This window comes from Numenius arquata, chromosome 5 (genome assembly GCF_964106895.1).
Source record: "Numenius arquata chromosome 5, bNumArq3.hap1.1, whole genome shotgun sequence".
NCBI classification, from domain to species: Eukaryota; Metazoa; Chordata; class Aves; order Charadriiformes; family Scolopacidae; genus Numenius; species Numenius arquata.
Genome location: NC_133580.1, coordinates 36,595,174 through 36,607,998, shown reverse-complemented (window position 1 = coordinate 36,607,998; position 12,825 = coordinate 36,595,174). Strand labels below are relative to the sequence as shown.

At 44.7% G+C, this 12,825-nt stretch overlaps 1 protein-coding gene across 2 annotated transcripts in view; it reads right to left on the bottom strand.

Annotated features, from left to right (window-relative positions):
* The window catches only part of FAM13A (family with sequence similarity 13 member A), a 131,446-nt gene that overhangs the window by 46,396 nt on the left and 72,225 nt on the right, over nucleotides 1-12,825 (bottom strand). The window contains exons 1-2 of one of the 2 annotated variants that reach the window (XM_074148341.1): nucleotides 12,449-12,533; nucleotides 1,277-1,318 (exon numbers count right to left, since the gene is read on the bottom strand). In XM_074148341.1, coding sequence (XP_074004442.1) covers nucleotides 1,277-1,318; nucleotides 12,449-12,486 — 80 coding nt within the window. In that variant the 5' untranslated portion in view covers nucleotides 12,487-12,533. Of the gene's footprint in view, nucleotides 1-1,276; nucleotides 1,319-12,448; nucleotides 12,534-12,825 lie in introns of those variants that run through there. The other variant, XM_074148339.1, reaches the window with a different exon arrangement.

Here is a 12,825-nt window from a genome sequence, read left to right as displayed (position 1 = left end):
TGAAAGCCTGCAATCATTTGAAGGTGACTTTTAGCCACAAAGAAAAAGAAAGAGGGGCCCTATTTTCAACTGAAAGACAGGATGAGAATTTAAACTGGGGAAAACTTGTGATAGCGGTGCGTATGCAACTACAAAATTATCTCCCAAAGGAAAAGGCAGAACCTCCTCAGACAGTTTGGAGCTTTTGAAGCACAAACTAGGCAACATCTGCACAAATACACTGCAGGGCACGATGGTGAATCAACATGAAGGCAGACGGACAACACCATCCAACCAGGCTAGTCCGTGAACAGTTCACTGACCCACATTTCTGCACAGTTTTAATGCAAGACTCCATATTAAGAGTATGCATGAAATGCACACTTTCTGTAGTTTGTTAGAAAAATTCTCTAAGAAAAAACCCAAGCTACAAATATAAACAGGAATACATGTGAGAATTAACAAATTGAAGAGATCAGTGTAAAAGTTCCAAATATCACTGGTCTCACAAAAAGCACCACAGGAATTTCTTTTTATTTGTTTAAACTCCGCAGAGATCAAAGAACCCAATTATAATATGTGGCCCTTCCTCCTATGCAGTCCTTCACTGTTAATTGCCCTGGCTTCTGTTCTTCCACTAAGTGCTAATGAAAGCACTGGAATTGAGCCTGCTACCGAAGCAAGCAGACCAAACTTTCACTGATGTCAATAGAATTAGGCCACTTTTACAAGCAGTGACTTTGCCCTCCAGTTGGCAAAACAAGAAACGCAATTTGTTCAGATGCGGCGCGAGGGCGATTCCCTGCGGGCAGGCACGCCGGGGTCCCAGGCACTCTCCTGCTTTTCTGGGCTGCAGCAGCAGGGCAGTTGCTGTATGGGCTGCTGCTGACTCACCATCTGGTTCCTGGTTTCTTTCTGAGCAGCACACGCTGCCAGTTCCTCAAAGCATGTGGCAGAAATCTCTCCTGGGCTACAGATTATAAGATACTCATGATGGGCATCTAAGCTACATAATGAACTGAAGAAAAGAAGAAACAAATGTCCGTCTTCTAATTAAGAATTTACAAGACTGGCATTAAAACCCTGAGCCTCATCTCTAAATACAAAATAACTTCAACAGTTTATATCTCTGAAGACTCATTCATCCCACTAGCTGAGCAATTATTACAAACTTAACATTAATCTTCAGTTTGATTACAGTCTCTTCAATATTTCTGGCATCATTTCCCACACTTAACTTCAATAACAAGTCTATCCCACATAGAAAAATAATAAATTAAAGCAATTGAGTAAATACCTCACATAGAAGGGTGACATAGGCCGCTCGTCTTCTTGGGAGCTAAAAACAAAACATATTTTTTAAAGTTAGTATGCAGCTCTGCCTTGTATTTGCACTTCATTTACAGCAAGATACTCTTCAGCAGTAGAGATAACAGAAGTGAAACAGTAACACCTGTTACAGAGGCAACACTCATGGTCTGCTTCGTCCTCTGGTTGTACTGATGGAAGAGAGCTCTATGTTATGTTCCTTAAATCCTGAGAATCCAACTCATTTCTCAGTGTCCACAAACGTGGTGTAACAGATCTCCTGCTAGACAGCCACAAGTTACTCCGGCTCTGCAGCAGTGCCAGGACTATTCCCATAGCAACAATAAAGTATTTTGCCAGCAAAACCACCAGAGCTTTTTGCTGTCTGCTGTTCCAGAATTAAACAACCTGCAAAAGTTGAGGAAGAAAACCAAATGACATCTCGAGAGAGCAAAGAAACGGCCACGGCTATATGCATGAGGCTAAGAATTCCCCAGTTTATCGCTCCTGTGGAAAGCCAATTTGGCTATGCTGAAATCTGCCTTGGCTTAAGATCAGGGGCTGCCATTGGCAGGTGTGGAGCTCCCCTGGCAAAACGGTCTTTCAGTGGTCAACTGACCTGGCCCAAACATAACTACCTGGTGTGTGGCCGACCAGTTCTCGGATCCAGCTTATCATGCCTGTGCTGGCACAAGGGCAAGAATGAGCTGCTGGGGCACTGAAGCTTAAAGGTGTGGTGGACCAATGGTTTAAGTCAAGACCGTGCTGCTGTAAGAAGGGGTTCAAAGAAATTTCACCTAGTCATTCCAACCAGACAAGTGGTTGCTCTTGCAGGGCATTTAAGCCTTGTATCTCTCCAGAGCAGGACAGTCATTTTCCTCCAAGCCTGCAGGAAATGCCACCGAGGTCGATTTGTCCCCAAGGGACTTTTAATAGGGTCAGCAAGTTCAGCAGAAAAGATGGGAAGCTGCACAAATTACTTTAAACAAAAGGAAAAAGGTTAACATCCCGCAGGTGCTGGAAACTGAGCACCTCCCTGCTGCTTTCCCACTGTTCCAGCAGCCTGGGACTACTCCAGCACTCAGCCACTTGTCACAGGTACTCAGCCACAGGTCCTGGGGCACTGCCAGGCTGTGAAGACATCCATCACTTTTGAGCTTGTTCAGAGGATGAGAGAATATGGGAGATCGCTCTGGGTAAGGCGAGCTCAGCTTCAAACTCAAGTTACTCGGGGGCTTTGATCGCCCCAACATCCCAACCAACTTTCAACAAGGATCTGAAGTAGATCGAGCCTGAACAATTTTTGAAAAGCCGGCCTGAATCCATTCATCTATTGAATTTTGAAGGATTTTATTTACTGGTTTACAAAAGCCTCTCTAAGCACAGAATAAAGGGGAAAGGAACATCTCCGTGCATTCTGTAGCTAGGAGATCAAATACCCACAGGTATCTTTGCAGCTTCCACCAGAGCCAGCAGGAAGCTCCCTCAGCAAGAGGAGCTGAAACTGGCCGGCAGCCAGGCAAGCACCCTGCTCACACTGAATATAGCCATAGGCAGGTTTTGCCGTGGCTCGTTTCAAACCCAGCCAATGTCATAACAGATCCACAAATACGAACGCCAAACTCATCTGGGGGGCAAGAGCATGAGGGAGGAGGCAGGATGCAAGGGAGTCAGAAGGGCTGGGAAAGTGGACAGACAGACAGATGAGCAGACTGACATACCAGAAAAAAATCACAGGGGTTTAATTCTGCATCATTTCGACCTCCCCACTACAGTACGCAGAGATTCATAAAGAGACAACTGTGGACACCTACAGAAAAGTCCTTCCAGCACGTCATGCGGGAAGCCTGAAATACTGATTCCAGGGTAACACGAAATACCACAGACCGGAAGGAAGAGAAGCCGCTTCTGAAATCAGCGCCGTCTGCCAAAACTCTCATCTCCTCTGTAACGCAACACTGACTGGGCAGCTTTCGGCAGCTCCCCAAGAAGACTGGGAGGACGGCTGCTACTGGAAACTTTGCTGCCACTTCCACAAGCCCGTCATCAGCTGCTCGAGCAAGCTGCAGTCGGCAGCTGCTGGGGGAGCACCAAACGCCGCTGTCGGCCTCCTCCCAGCCCCGGCCAGCGCAAGGAGCTGTGCAAAGCAGCGCCTGCCTGCAGCGAGGCAGGTAACACGGCTGCCTGTGTGTGAACTGAGGCGAACATCATCTGAAGGGTCTTTGTAAGGAACTGCTATGGCTTTGGGCAGTAGAGGGAAACATGGAAGTGCCCATCATTGCCCTTCCCAGAAGACGACCTGCAACAAAGGCACAGGTGAGAACCTCTGCCAGGTGCAGGCTCCTTCTCCTGACGGCATGCAGTCTCTCAGCTTGCATGCATGTTCTCTCTTTATTTAGCACTTACAGAATATACTTGAAAAAAAAAAAAAGTTTGAAGAAGCTACTTTAAACTCACAAAGCTGCTGGTAAAGTTTTTTTTACTATATTCAGTTCATTATGTTAATAGCTATACTTGTAATCTCAATGCAAACAAGTCCCAGTGGCGCACACAAAACATGTTTTCTCTCACGTAGAGAAAAGCTCACAGCGCCATCAAGATTTCTGTGCATCAACGCAACTTCAAATGACAACACCAAATGCTGGTTTGTGTACAAGTGGCACTTGTCAAAGTCACACCAAACATGCTTTCTTTTCCATCATAAAACCCCTTCCTCATCTCAGGGTTTGTAATTAACTTCCAAGTCATCGAAGCACAATGACACTGAAAAAAGCCCAAATAACTTTCTTATATTCATACTCCCACTAGTTGCTTTGACAGATCAGATGGAAAAGTATTCAACAGGGACTCTGAAACCTCTTGTATCTCCTTCCTTTTCTTTCACAGCTGCTCCACAAGTTCAAGCAATTTTTATATCTGTAAAAAAAAGCCATTATCTACTCATACAAACTAACTGAGGAGGAACAAATATTTTAAGAACATTAGCTGGGAATAGGGGAGAAAAAAAGCTCTAGAGAAATCATAAACCAAAAACCAGTTTCATTTAGATCATCATGTTTCAAAATTTCACATGGTCAATAATAGCTAGAGCTGTGCATAACCTCTCTTATGCAATAGTGCTTTGTAGTTTTACATGTGCAGTACTGATCTGTACTATGAAATCTAGACTTTTGAGACAATCATAAATATCTTTTAACTTTAAAAAGACCTCCTGCACCTGAATAAAACACATTATCCATTTCCTCCTCATCATTAACGTATCCCAAACATCTTTCCCTAATTTCATGCGCGTTAGTCAATTCATCTGTGCAAGCTGGAAGACACGAGCTGTGTAAGTTATGAACAGATTTAAACCAGCTATTCCACATAATTCACAATCCCTCAAATTAGATGTGTGACCACCAAGCCCTACTGTAATCACTTAGTGCACAAGGATTCTGTTTTGGTTAAAATACTTTATGAAATAATTAACTAATTATTCCTGATGTGCTTATGTTATACACACAAGCACAGATTAGTTTAACGAAAGAAATGAAAATTGTGTGAGAGAGATTTTAAACCTGTGTATACCTCATCACATGGTTTCGGATCTAAAAGAGACAGACAAGCAAGAAAAATGTACAAGATACGAATCATAAATGATCATCAGTTGATATTACACAACAAACAGGCTAGAAGTTGGTTTAAAACCTTGCACGCAGGATTCTTTGTCACTATCACTCACACCATGCTGATTACAAAACAACTGCTTGTTTTTAAAACGCCTTGTACTGAGGGTTTATTAGCATTGCTTTCTATCATGTAGCCTTTCAAAAGAAAATGCTAGAAATCATTAAGATATCTTTAACATTTAATTGTACTGTACTTGGGCTGTATAGTTCCTCTTTGGTTAAAGGAGTATACGATCCTTCCAGGAAGAAAGGAAAGCCCAATACCTGGCACAGTGACGTGGCAAACCAAGTCAGCCATCTACAGTATGGAGGGGACAAGTCATTCAGATGTGCATCTCTTAGATAGTCTAAATTTCCGCCTTGCCCAGCAAAGAATCTATCCACAAGGCAAGGAGGTTTCGTAGTAAATTAGGGGGGGTTTTGTTTGTTTGGGGTTTTTGTTTGTTTGTTTGTTTTTTTATGCCCTCACAGTTTTGTCCAGCTTTATACATGCTTTATGGCCAGAAAGCACTGAACTGATGAAATAATTAAAAAAAAAAAAAATCTGTTATTTATTCAACTATCGCCAACTACCTGGCCAAGCAGGTGAGTGCAAAATACAGCAGTCTCTTTCTTCTCAAACATATACATAGTTCCCCTAAGAAGAGGGATTAAACAGAAATGAATTGCGCTTTCATGCAATACTTGGGAGAGCGATTTCTCACACTCCTAAAGAACACCTAAGTATCTGATAACTTCCTCCTTGCTAAAAACCAAAACAAATATCAGCCAAACTGAAAAAACTTGTTCTCTTTATTTTATGGCTAAAGAAGTAATATTGTTGCTTGTGACCTCCACTGAGCTAACAAAAAAGTTTGTCAGACTGGAAGGAACGCCAGTACGGCCCACCAGCTAGTTTAGCACATCTTAGGATTTTCAGGCACATATATTTTACAGCATTTACGCAACGCATCCCTTCTGTCTCTGAAGAAGGAAATAGGAAAGCTTGGGTGAAGTCTAACTGTTAAACGATAAATTTGCATTATAGAACCACAGTTACCTTTTTTTGCCTCCCCCTTTTGCAACAGGAATCTTACAAGCAACCGTTCACCCATCGCATTCTCAAATATGCAAAGATGGTTTTCTTTTTTCTTTTTTTTTTTCTTTTATGTCTCATCTTGCCCTTCAGAAAGCGCAAGGAAGCTGCTGAGCCTGTTCCAGAGTTGAAGCTGTAAAACATCCGTTTAGATGGAGAGTTCCCAAATTATCCACACGCATATGGGATACCCCATATGGTATATGGACACCCCAGATCAGAGGGTGCCTCAGGGCCCTTCCCCCTTGTTTTATTTGCACTTAATTATCAGCAGTCCTTCCATACTGGCTTGCTGGCACTGGAACCTCCACTGTAAAGCTACTGCTGCTTTCCTACTCCATGTCTCTTTTCAAAAGTTAAATGAGACATTTAGTTGATTAAATTAAAAAAAAGGGTTGGTTTTTTTTTTTTTTACATGAAAATGTACTTTGACTCAAGTGTCAACATTTTGCACCAGAGATGAAGGGTCTAGACTCCGACAGGGTCATGCTGCTCAGCCAAGGTCATGTTTTCCTAATGCCTTGCCATAGCCTCTATTTGTTCTGACCTCAAAAGTTAGATAAAGAAATGGCTCGCTTTCTATTCCGCCACAGATATTCTGGACTTCAAAAGAAATTAATTATTTTTTCAGCAAGGATACTTTTTTCAGGCAACAAGATTGCTGCTTCTAATTTTAATGCAATCAAACTAAAAGGCATTGAAAATTCACTGGTGTCAAATTACTAACAATATCAAAAGTTAATGCAGCTTGGAAGACTAAGCTTGGGTTACTTCACTTCAAAGTTATCTGCCTCCTGTTTTCTTCCCACCATTTAGAACCACTGTGCCACCTTGGATTAACAGACACGCCATTTTTCCTATTGCAGGGGATTTTAACAATATTGTTTATTTATTCTGATACTTATATTCAACATTAACAACACTAAAAACGGCTTCAAGGAAGCCTCAATTTTGAGGCCTCAGTAGTGCTTTTTGCTGAATGTCTTGTCTTACAAATTTTAAGCACTTCTTTCTCCCCCCCCCCCCCCCCCAAGTTATTTCCCCATAAAAGCTATTTCAAGCTTGTGACAAATGCAAGATTGAAACTGCTCATGAAAATTTATTGCATACTTATTTTCTCAGTAGAGTGATTTACTCATAGTTTGTGTTTCACAGCAGTGGGTAAAAGGTAATGTTTTTGCAAATGAGAAGTAGCAGGCAATATAAGTTTCTTCCTTCAAATAACCCAAGAATATTGAGGTATGTTATGCAAAAGAAGAAAGAGTAATGCCATCCTTGATGCATGACTAACCATAAATTTAATCTAACATGATAACACTGTGGTGATACAATGGTCATCATTAAAAGTCAGCATTTACCATCAATTGTTGAGCAATGCCACCCTTGCTCTATACCCTTAATCACAGGGGCAAAGAGGAGGAAATACACTATATAGTAACTCTCTAAGAAACAAATGTTCTCTGTTAGAGTTATTTCCATGCAGACACTTGCAGTTTCCCTGAAGAGTAACTTTTATCGCCAAAACCGTAACATACGATTTCAGATATTTATCTCCAGTCTTCACAATAGTTACACTTACACCTAACCATACTTACCACTGAACCAAGTTAAGCTCATGCTTAAGTACCTGCATAAGCTACACACCAAATGAGCCACATGTCAAAATACCAGGTGGACAACCCAGCTTCTTTATTCTGAACTCACATATTCCGCAAAATATCTCCAATATCTTGGGTGATGGTGGTATTGGTTTAAATATTAATCTCGAAAGGATCCCACTGCCTATCCCAAAGCCTTGCCTTCAGCAGTGTTTTTCGTGAAGATCTCTCAACTAAGTTCTGTCTTAAGCCTGCGAGACCACAGTGTGCGGCAATGTAACTGTGGGGCCGTAGAAAGGGATTTCTTTGGGGGAGAGTTCCCTATTAGCCTTTCAAAAGCATGAGCTTCTGTGTCCTGTTTCATCTGGCCTTCAAAATGCCAATATTACTATATCACAGAGACAAGCTGTGGTGAATACGAAGGATCACTCTGTCACACATCCGAGGAGCATGTACTATTTCTTGTTCTATTTTCCACAGCCAAGTACAAGGTAAGGTACAGCCTTTTAATGATACAAGCCTTTTAATTCTAGGAAACGCTAACATACAGCACAGCCATACACATTGGAATATACTGCATTACTCACAGGCATAACGGTGCAGGATGTGTGTGAGGGGGCACTGAGATTGAGGCACGTTGCCTGAACGGAAAAAAAAAAATAAAAAAAAAAAATACACTGAAGCCTTTTTGCACACCTCCTCCTACTTCAAAGCCACATCAGGGAAGTACAGGCTATCCCATGGCAAGCTGAAATGAGCAGAACTTCTTGCTGATTAAATGCCACTGTGAGCGAGAGGCTGGTTTTCCATTTATATTAACCTATCTGAATCTACTGGAACCCTTGACAGCATAATTTTGTATAATTATTTTCTACTCACTATCCTCCTGGATTGCAAATATGTTTATCGTTTCTAAAATGACGTCAATGTTAAACAGCTTGCTTTTGTTGTTTTACTTCTTAAACTAGTTGGGGCTTATTATGAAAGACAGGGCAGTGTCTTTTCTTCTGCTTGTGGTTTGGCAGTAGTCCTCACTAGGATAAAACTAGAAAATGGGTCGGAAAGAGGCGGAATGAAAGTACCAGCCAAAGTCTCACCTCTTCTCAGAATTTAACAGTGTGAAGTTGCATAACGCACACATACCTGTTGCATTATAATGATGAAGAACTGTTACTAGGTAACCAGCAATTTCGATTTCAGGATTGTTTGTTAAAAGCTTGCACACTTCAAGTAAAGTTATCTAAGGGCCTAGTTTTTAGGCAAATATTCACATTTTCTTGCTTAATCAGGTGGACACCCCAGGGCAAACACCACAGAAAATTTCCACATGAATTTCCTTTTAGTCAGAGCCCACCACCACTACCACCCGCCCCCAGCAGTACCCAGGAAAAGCTTCCCCAGGCTCCTACTCCCATCACGTCGCAGCTGTGACAAGACAGGGTACCCAGCTGTGGGTCAAATATCAGCCTGGAAGGCCAAAAATTCACATAGCATTTTGTAACAGGCTACGACTATAACTTGAGGACGCCAATAACCACAGGTTTGAATTGCTCTTCATTCTTCCCCCAGGAAAAACCCCAAAACTCAAAGCAAACCAACCAAACAAAATCAGGTACAAGTTCTCTCCACCCTCAGTGAACATACTTCACTTTACATACATATTCCAGAACATACTTCACTGGGGCTTGTCAAGTGCTCCCAGTACCTTGGGTAGAAAGTGATAACAAAGTCCAAGGGATCAGACTTATTTACGACACAACTTTACACACACAAATGCTCACTAATCTGTTAAAGAGAACACAGTCGCCATTCCAAAAAAAAAAAGAAGAAAATGTGGTGGAATACAGTGTTCTCAAGCTAAAATACCCAGTATTTGTAAAAGACCCCAAGCAAACAAACCAGTAAGGTAAATCAAACAACCTCGATGATGACTGCAAGCGAGCAGACAACTGTTGCTGGACAGGTTAGAAGCAGATCAGTCATACTCCCTACTTCTACTAGATGCTCTTTCTAAAAATATTTGTGACAGCTTCACCCTTCCTCTGCCTCAATTTGTTCCAACAAAGTGCAAAGCCAGAGAGAGGCCACTGATCACAAACAAGGCCCGAGCGTGTACCTGCCTTTCTTATCTCCTACGGAAACTGGCAGATGCGATTGGCAAAGGCGGTCGCTAGAGGTTTCAGCTTTGCACAGCTTTTGTTAAGCTTGCAATAGACTGAGCTAGAATAAATGAATTAAAACATACACTAACAGCATTAGTAATGCTCTAACTAGGAATCTAGGTTATTAAAGTAAGCTAATGCTATTCAGAAAACATGTTCACCTGTTAGCAACAGACAAGAGAATTACTGGTGGGTGCTGGAAAATTAAGTAATGCAATCCGTGTGACATTCACAGGTGCCTTTTACAGTGCTCGGGCAATACAGTACCTATTGCAGTGGAGGGTTCAACACATTTGGCCTTCCACCTTTTCCCGTGCAATGAAATAGAACCCTAATGTCCCCATTGTCACTCCCTCGCAGCAGGCCACCATACCCCATCATGTGCCATTCCGCAGACATCTATATATAGAATAAAGTGACACTGTATAGTACATATGGCTCTATGCAAGCACTTTATATGATTTTTAAGAAGCCATACTCACAGCTTACAGATACCTTGGTAGATACAATACTTTGCCACTCTAGTGACAAATGCTATTTAAAAGTCACAGCTTCTTAAACAGAGCCTTTCTCCCTCTCCCAAGTTTTACACACCAGCCACACAGAGATGCATTCCTATTGCTTCAGCACAGGAGGGTTCCCGTGGCAGGCACAGCATGGTCAGCTTGTGGCCCAAAAAGAGCTCAGAGCGGGGCACCTGTAGGAGACAGGCAGGAGGGAGTTTATCTGCCCAGGAAGGGAACCAAGCATGATCATTGCTGGCAGCTCATTCGCTTTTTCGAGAGGGGAAGACGGATGCTCACAGTTTGGGAAGTTCCCTGAGCCGCAGCACTTGGAGGTTGCCGCTAGCCCCTGTTGCTTTAGATCCAGCAACAGGGTTCGTGCACTGAGAGGTGGCCATGCCCTCAGCTGGAGCAGTAGCATCAGCCTGCCCACCTCACAGGAACCACAAGCATGTCGCTACCCACGCTGGTACCAACCATTACAAGGCATCACCTTCCTGAAGCTGAAACACATGCCTGAAGCCAGCAAGACCCTCTTCCACGGTAAAACTCTGCACTAAGAAAGGAGGAGACAATGTTCCAAGGGGAAGAACAGGAAAATAAAGGTGCAGCCTAGAGAATGCGGCTGTTAAGGGATCTGGGAGCCTGTGCTTGTTTGCCCCCAGGTCCAAAGAAGATTAGGTGCTAAAAGCATAGTATACACATCCTAACAACAGATCAAGGAGATGAGGAAAAAAAAGCCAGAATTATGTGAATAATCTTTTTCTAACTGCAAAGCTCAAACAATTCTGTACCCTGCTGAAGGTTTAATGGGAGTTGGAAGAAAAATTTCAGTTTTAAAGTGCAGAGTGCATTTCTAACTGATCGAGAATCAATCCTTGCAACAACAAAAAAAACCCAAAGAGTCTAATTAGAGCTACCCTGTGAAACCTATCTTCCCCTGGGGTGAAGAGTCAAGATTGGCACAATAACAAGCACTTGGTCTGACTGCCGCTATGACAGTCACAGATCCCCAGGAACACAAAAAGGTTAAAAATATTGTGTGAGACTTGTCCTTCAAATAGAAACGATGCACTATGACTACTTCTTTAAGACATTCAAACCACATTTCTGATTCTCTGCAGCCACCAACATGGAACCCCGCAACTGCATTACTGCAAAAGAGGCTTCCTCCACATCCATCTGCAGAGAACCCCGCGCTTTATCAACACAGTAACGGTTTGTGCAGCAATTTTGGTTACTATTTCATCGTATCCAAGTAAGCAGCAACTCCGCAGCTTCTGCTGAAACAGCACCACCACAGTGCTGAAATGGCACGCTAAATTCCTTATTTACTGCTTTGTAGATTACATAAAGATTGATATTCAGCCCATTCAAATAAGGCTAGGGAGGTATGGAGCGCGGAATTTTGCGAACTGAAAGACCAATCAAAAAGGAAAAAAAATATTAATGACTTAGTAAAAGGACTGTGCGCACACACCTCCCTGCCCCAGTGGGTCTGTGCACTGCCATGTCAGAAGCCTGACTGCAGCTATCCCTGCCTTCCCGTAGCAGGAGCACATGCCAGCACAGGTAGGCACTCACAGCTGGTGCTGAAGGGAGGTGTGTCTCGACAGCCTAGAAACACAGCAGCCCTTTTCCTCCGAAAACCAAACCTCTCGCCCATGCTGCCGCACAGGCGGACCACGCCGGGTGTGTAAGCAGCCGGCCAGAGGTGGGCAAGCCCGGCGGGGCTCCCTTACCGCATTACAGCCCCCGCCGCAGTGAGGCGGCGGGAGGGAGCGGTTCTCCCGGGCGCGGGCAGCCGCAGACCCCCACCGCCCACCGGGAGGGGATGGCCGCGGGGCACCTCAATCCCTACAAACCCCTGAGCCGCTCCCTGCCTGCGGCGGGCTCCCCCCAAGGAGAGGGCTGCGTGGATTTTGGGGCGCCACACCGATCCCCCTCCATCCTCCGCACGAGGAAGCCAGAGATCTCCCCCACCCCCGGAGCCCCGTTAATACACTGACCGGTTACACTGCCCAGGCAGCCGGCCCGGCCCGGCGCTGCCCTTCCCGGCAGGGCCGGAGTCCCGGTTCCCCCCGTGCCGAGCATCCCGGCACCAGTCCCGCATCGCCTTTTGCGCCGGGGGTCACCCCGGCCGGACACGTACCTCTGCAGGGGCATGACTTCGCAAGCCATGCTGGCCATGGGGCCGCCGCCCGCTCGCCCAGCCAGCCGCCCGCCCGCCTCGCCGCGCCCGCAGCCCCGCCAGCGCCTCGCCGCGGGGAGCCGGCGGCGCGGCCCGGCCCCGGGGAGGGGCGAAGGGGCCGCCAGCCCCGGGTTGGCGGCTGAGGGCGACCCGCCCCGCCGCCCGGGGACCCGGCCCGGCCCCCTCTCGCTGGCGCCGGGGAGCGGGAGAGCCCCGGTACCGGCCCGCCCCACCGGTTAACCGAAAGGTTTATGATGTCCAAGTTCGTCCTGGACCTGCACAGAAATGCCACAAACTGCGGGCTAATTACCGCAGGATAGCTTTGAACAAAAAAAACC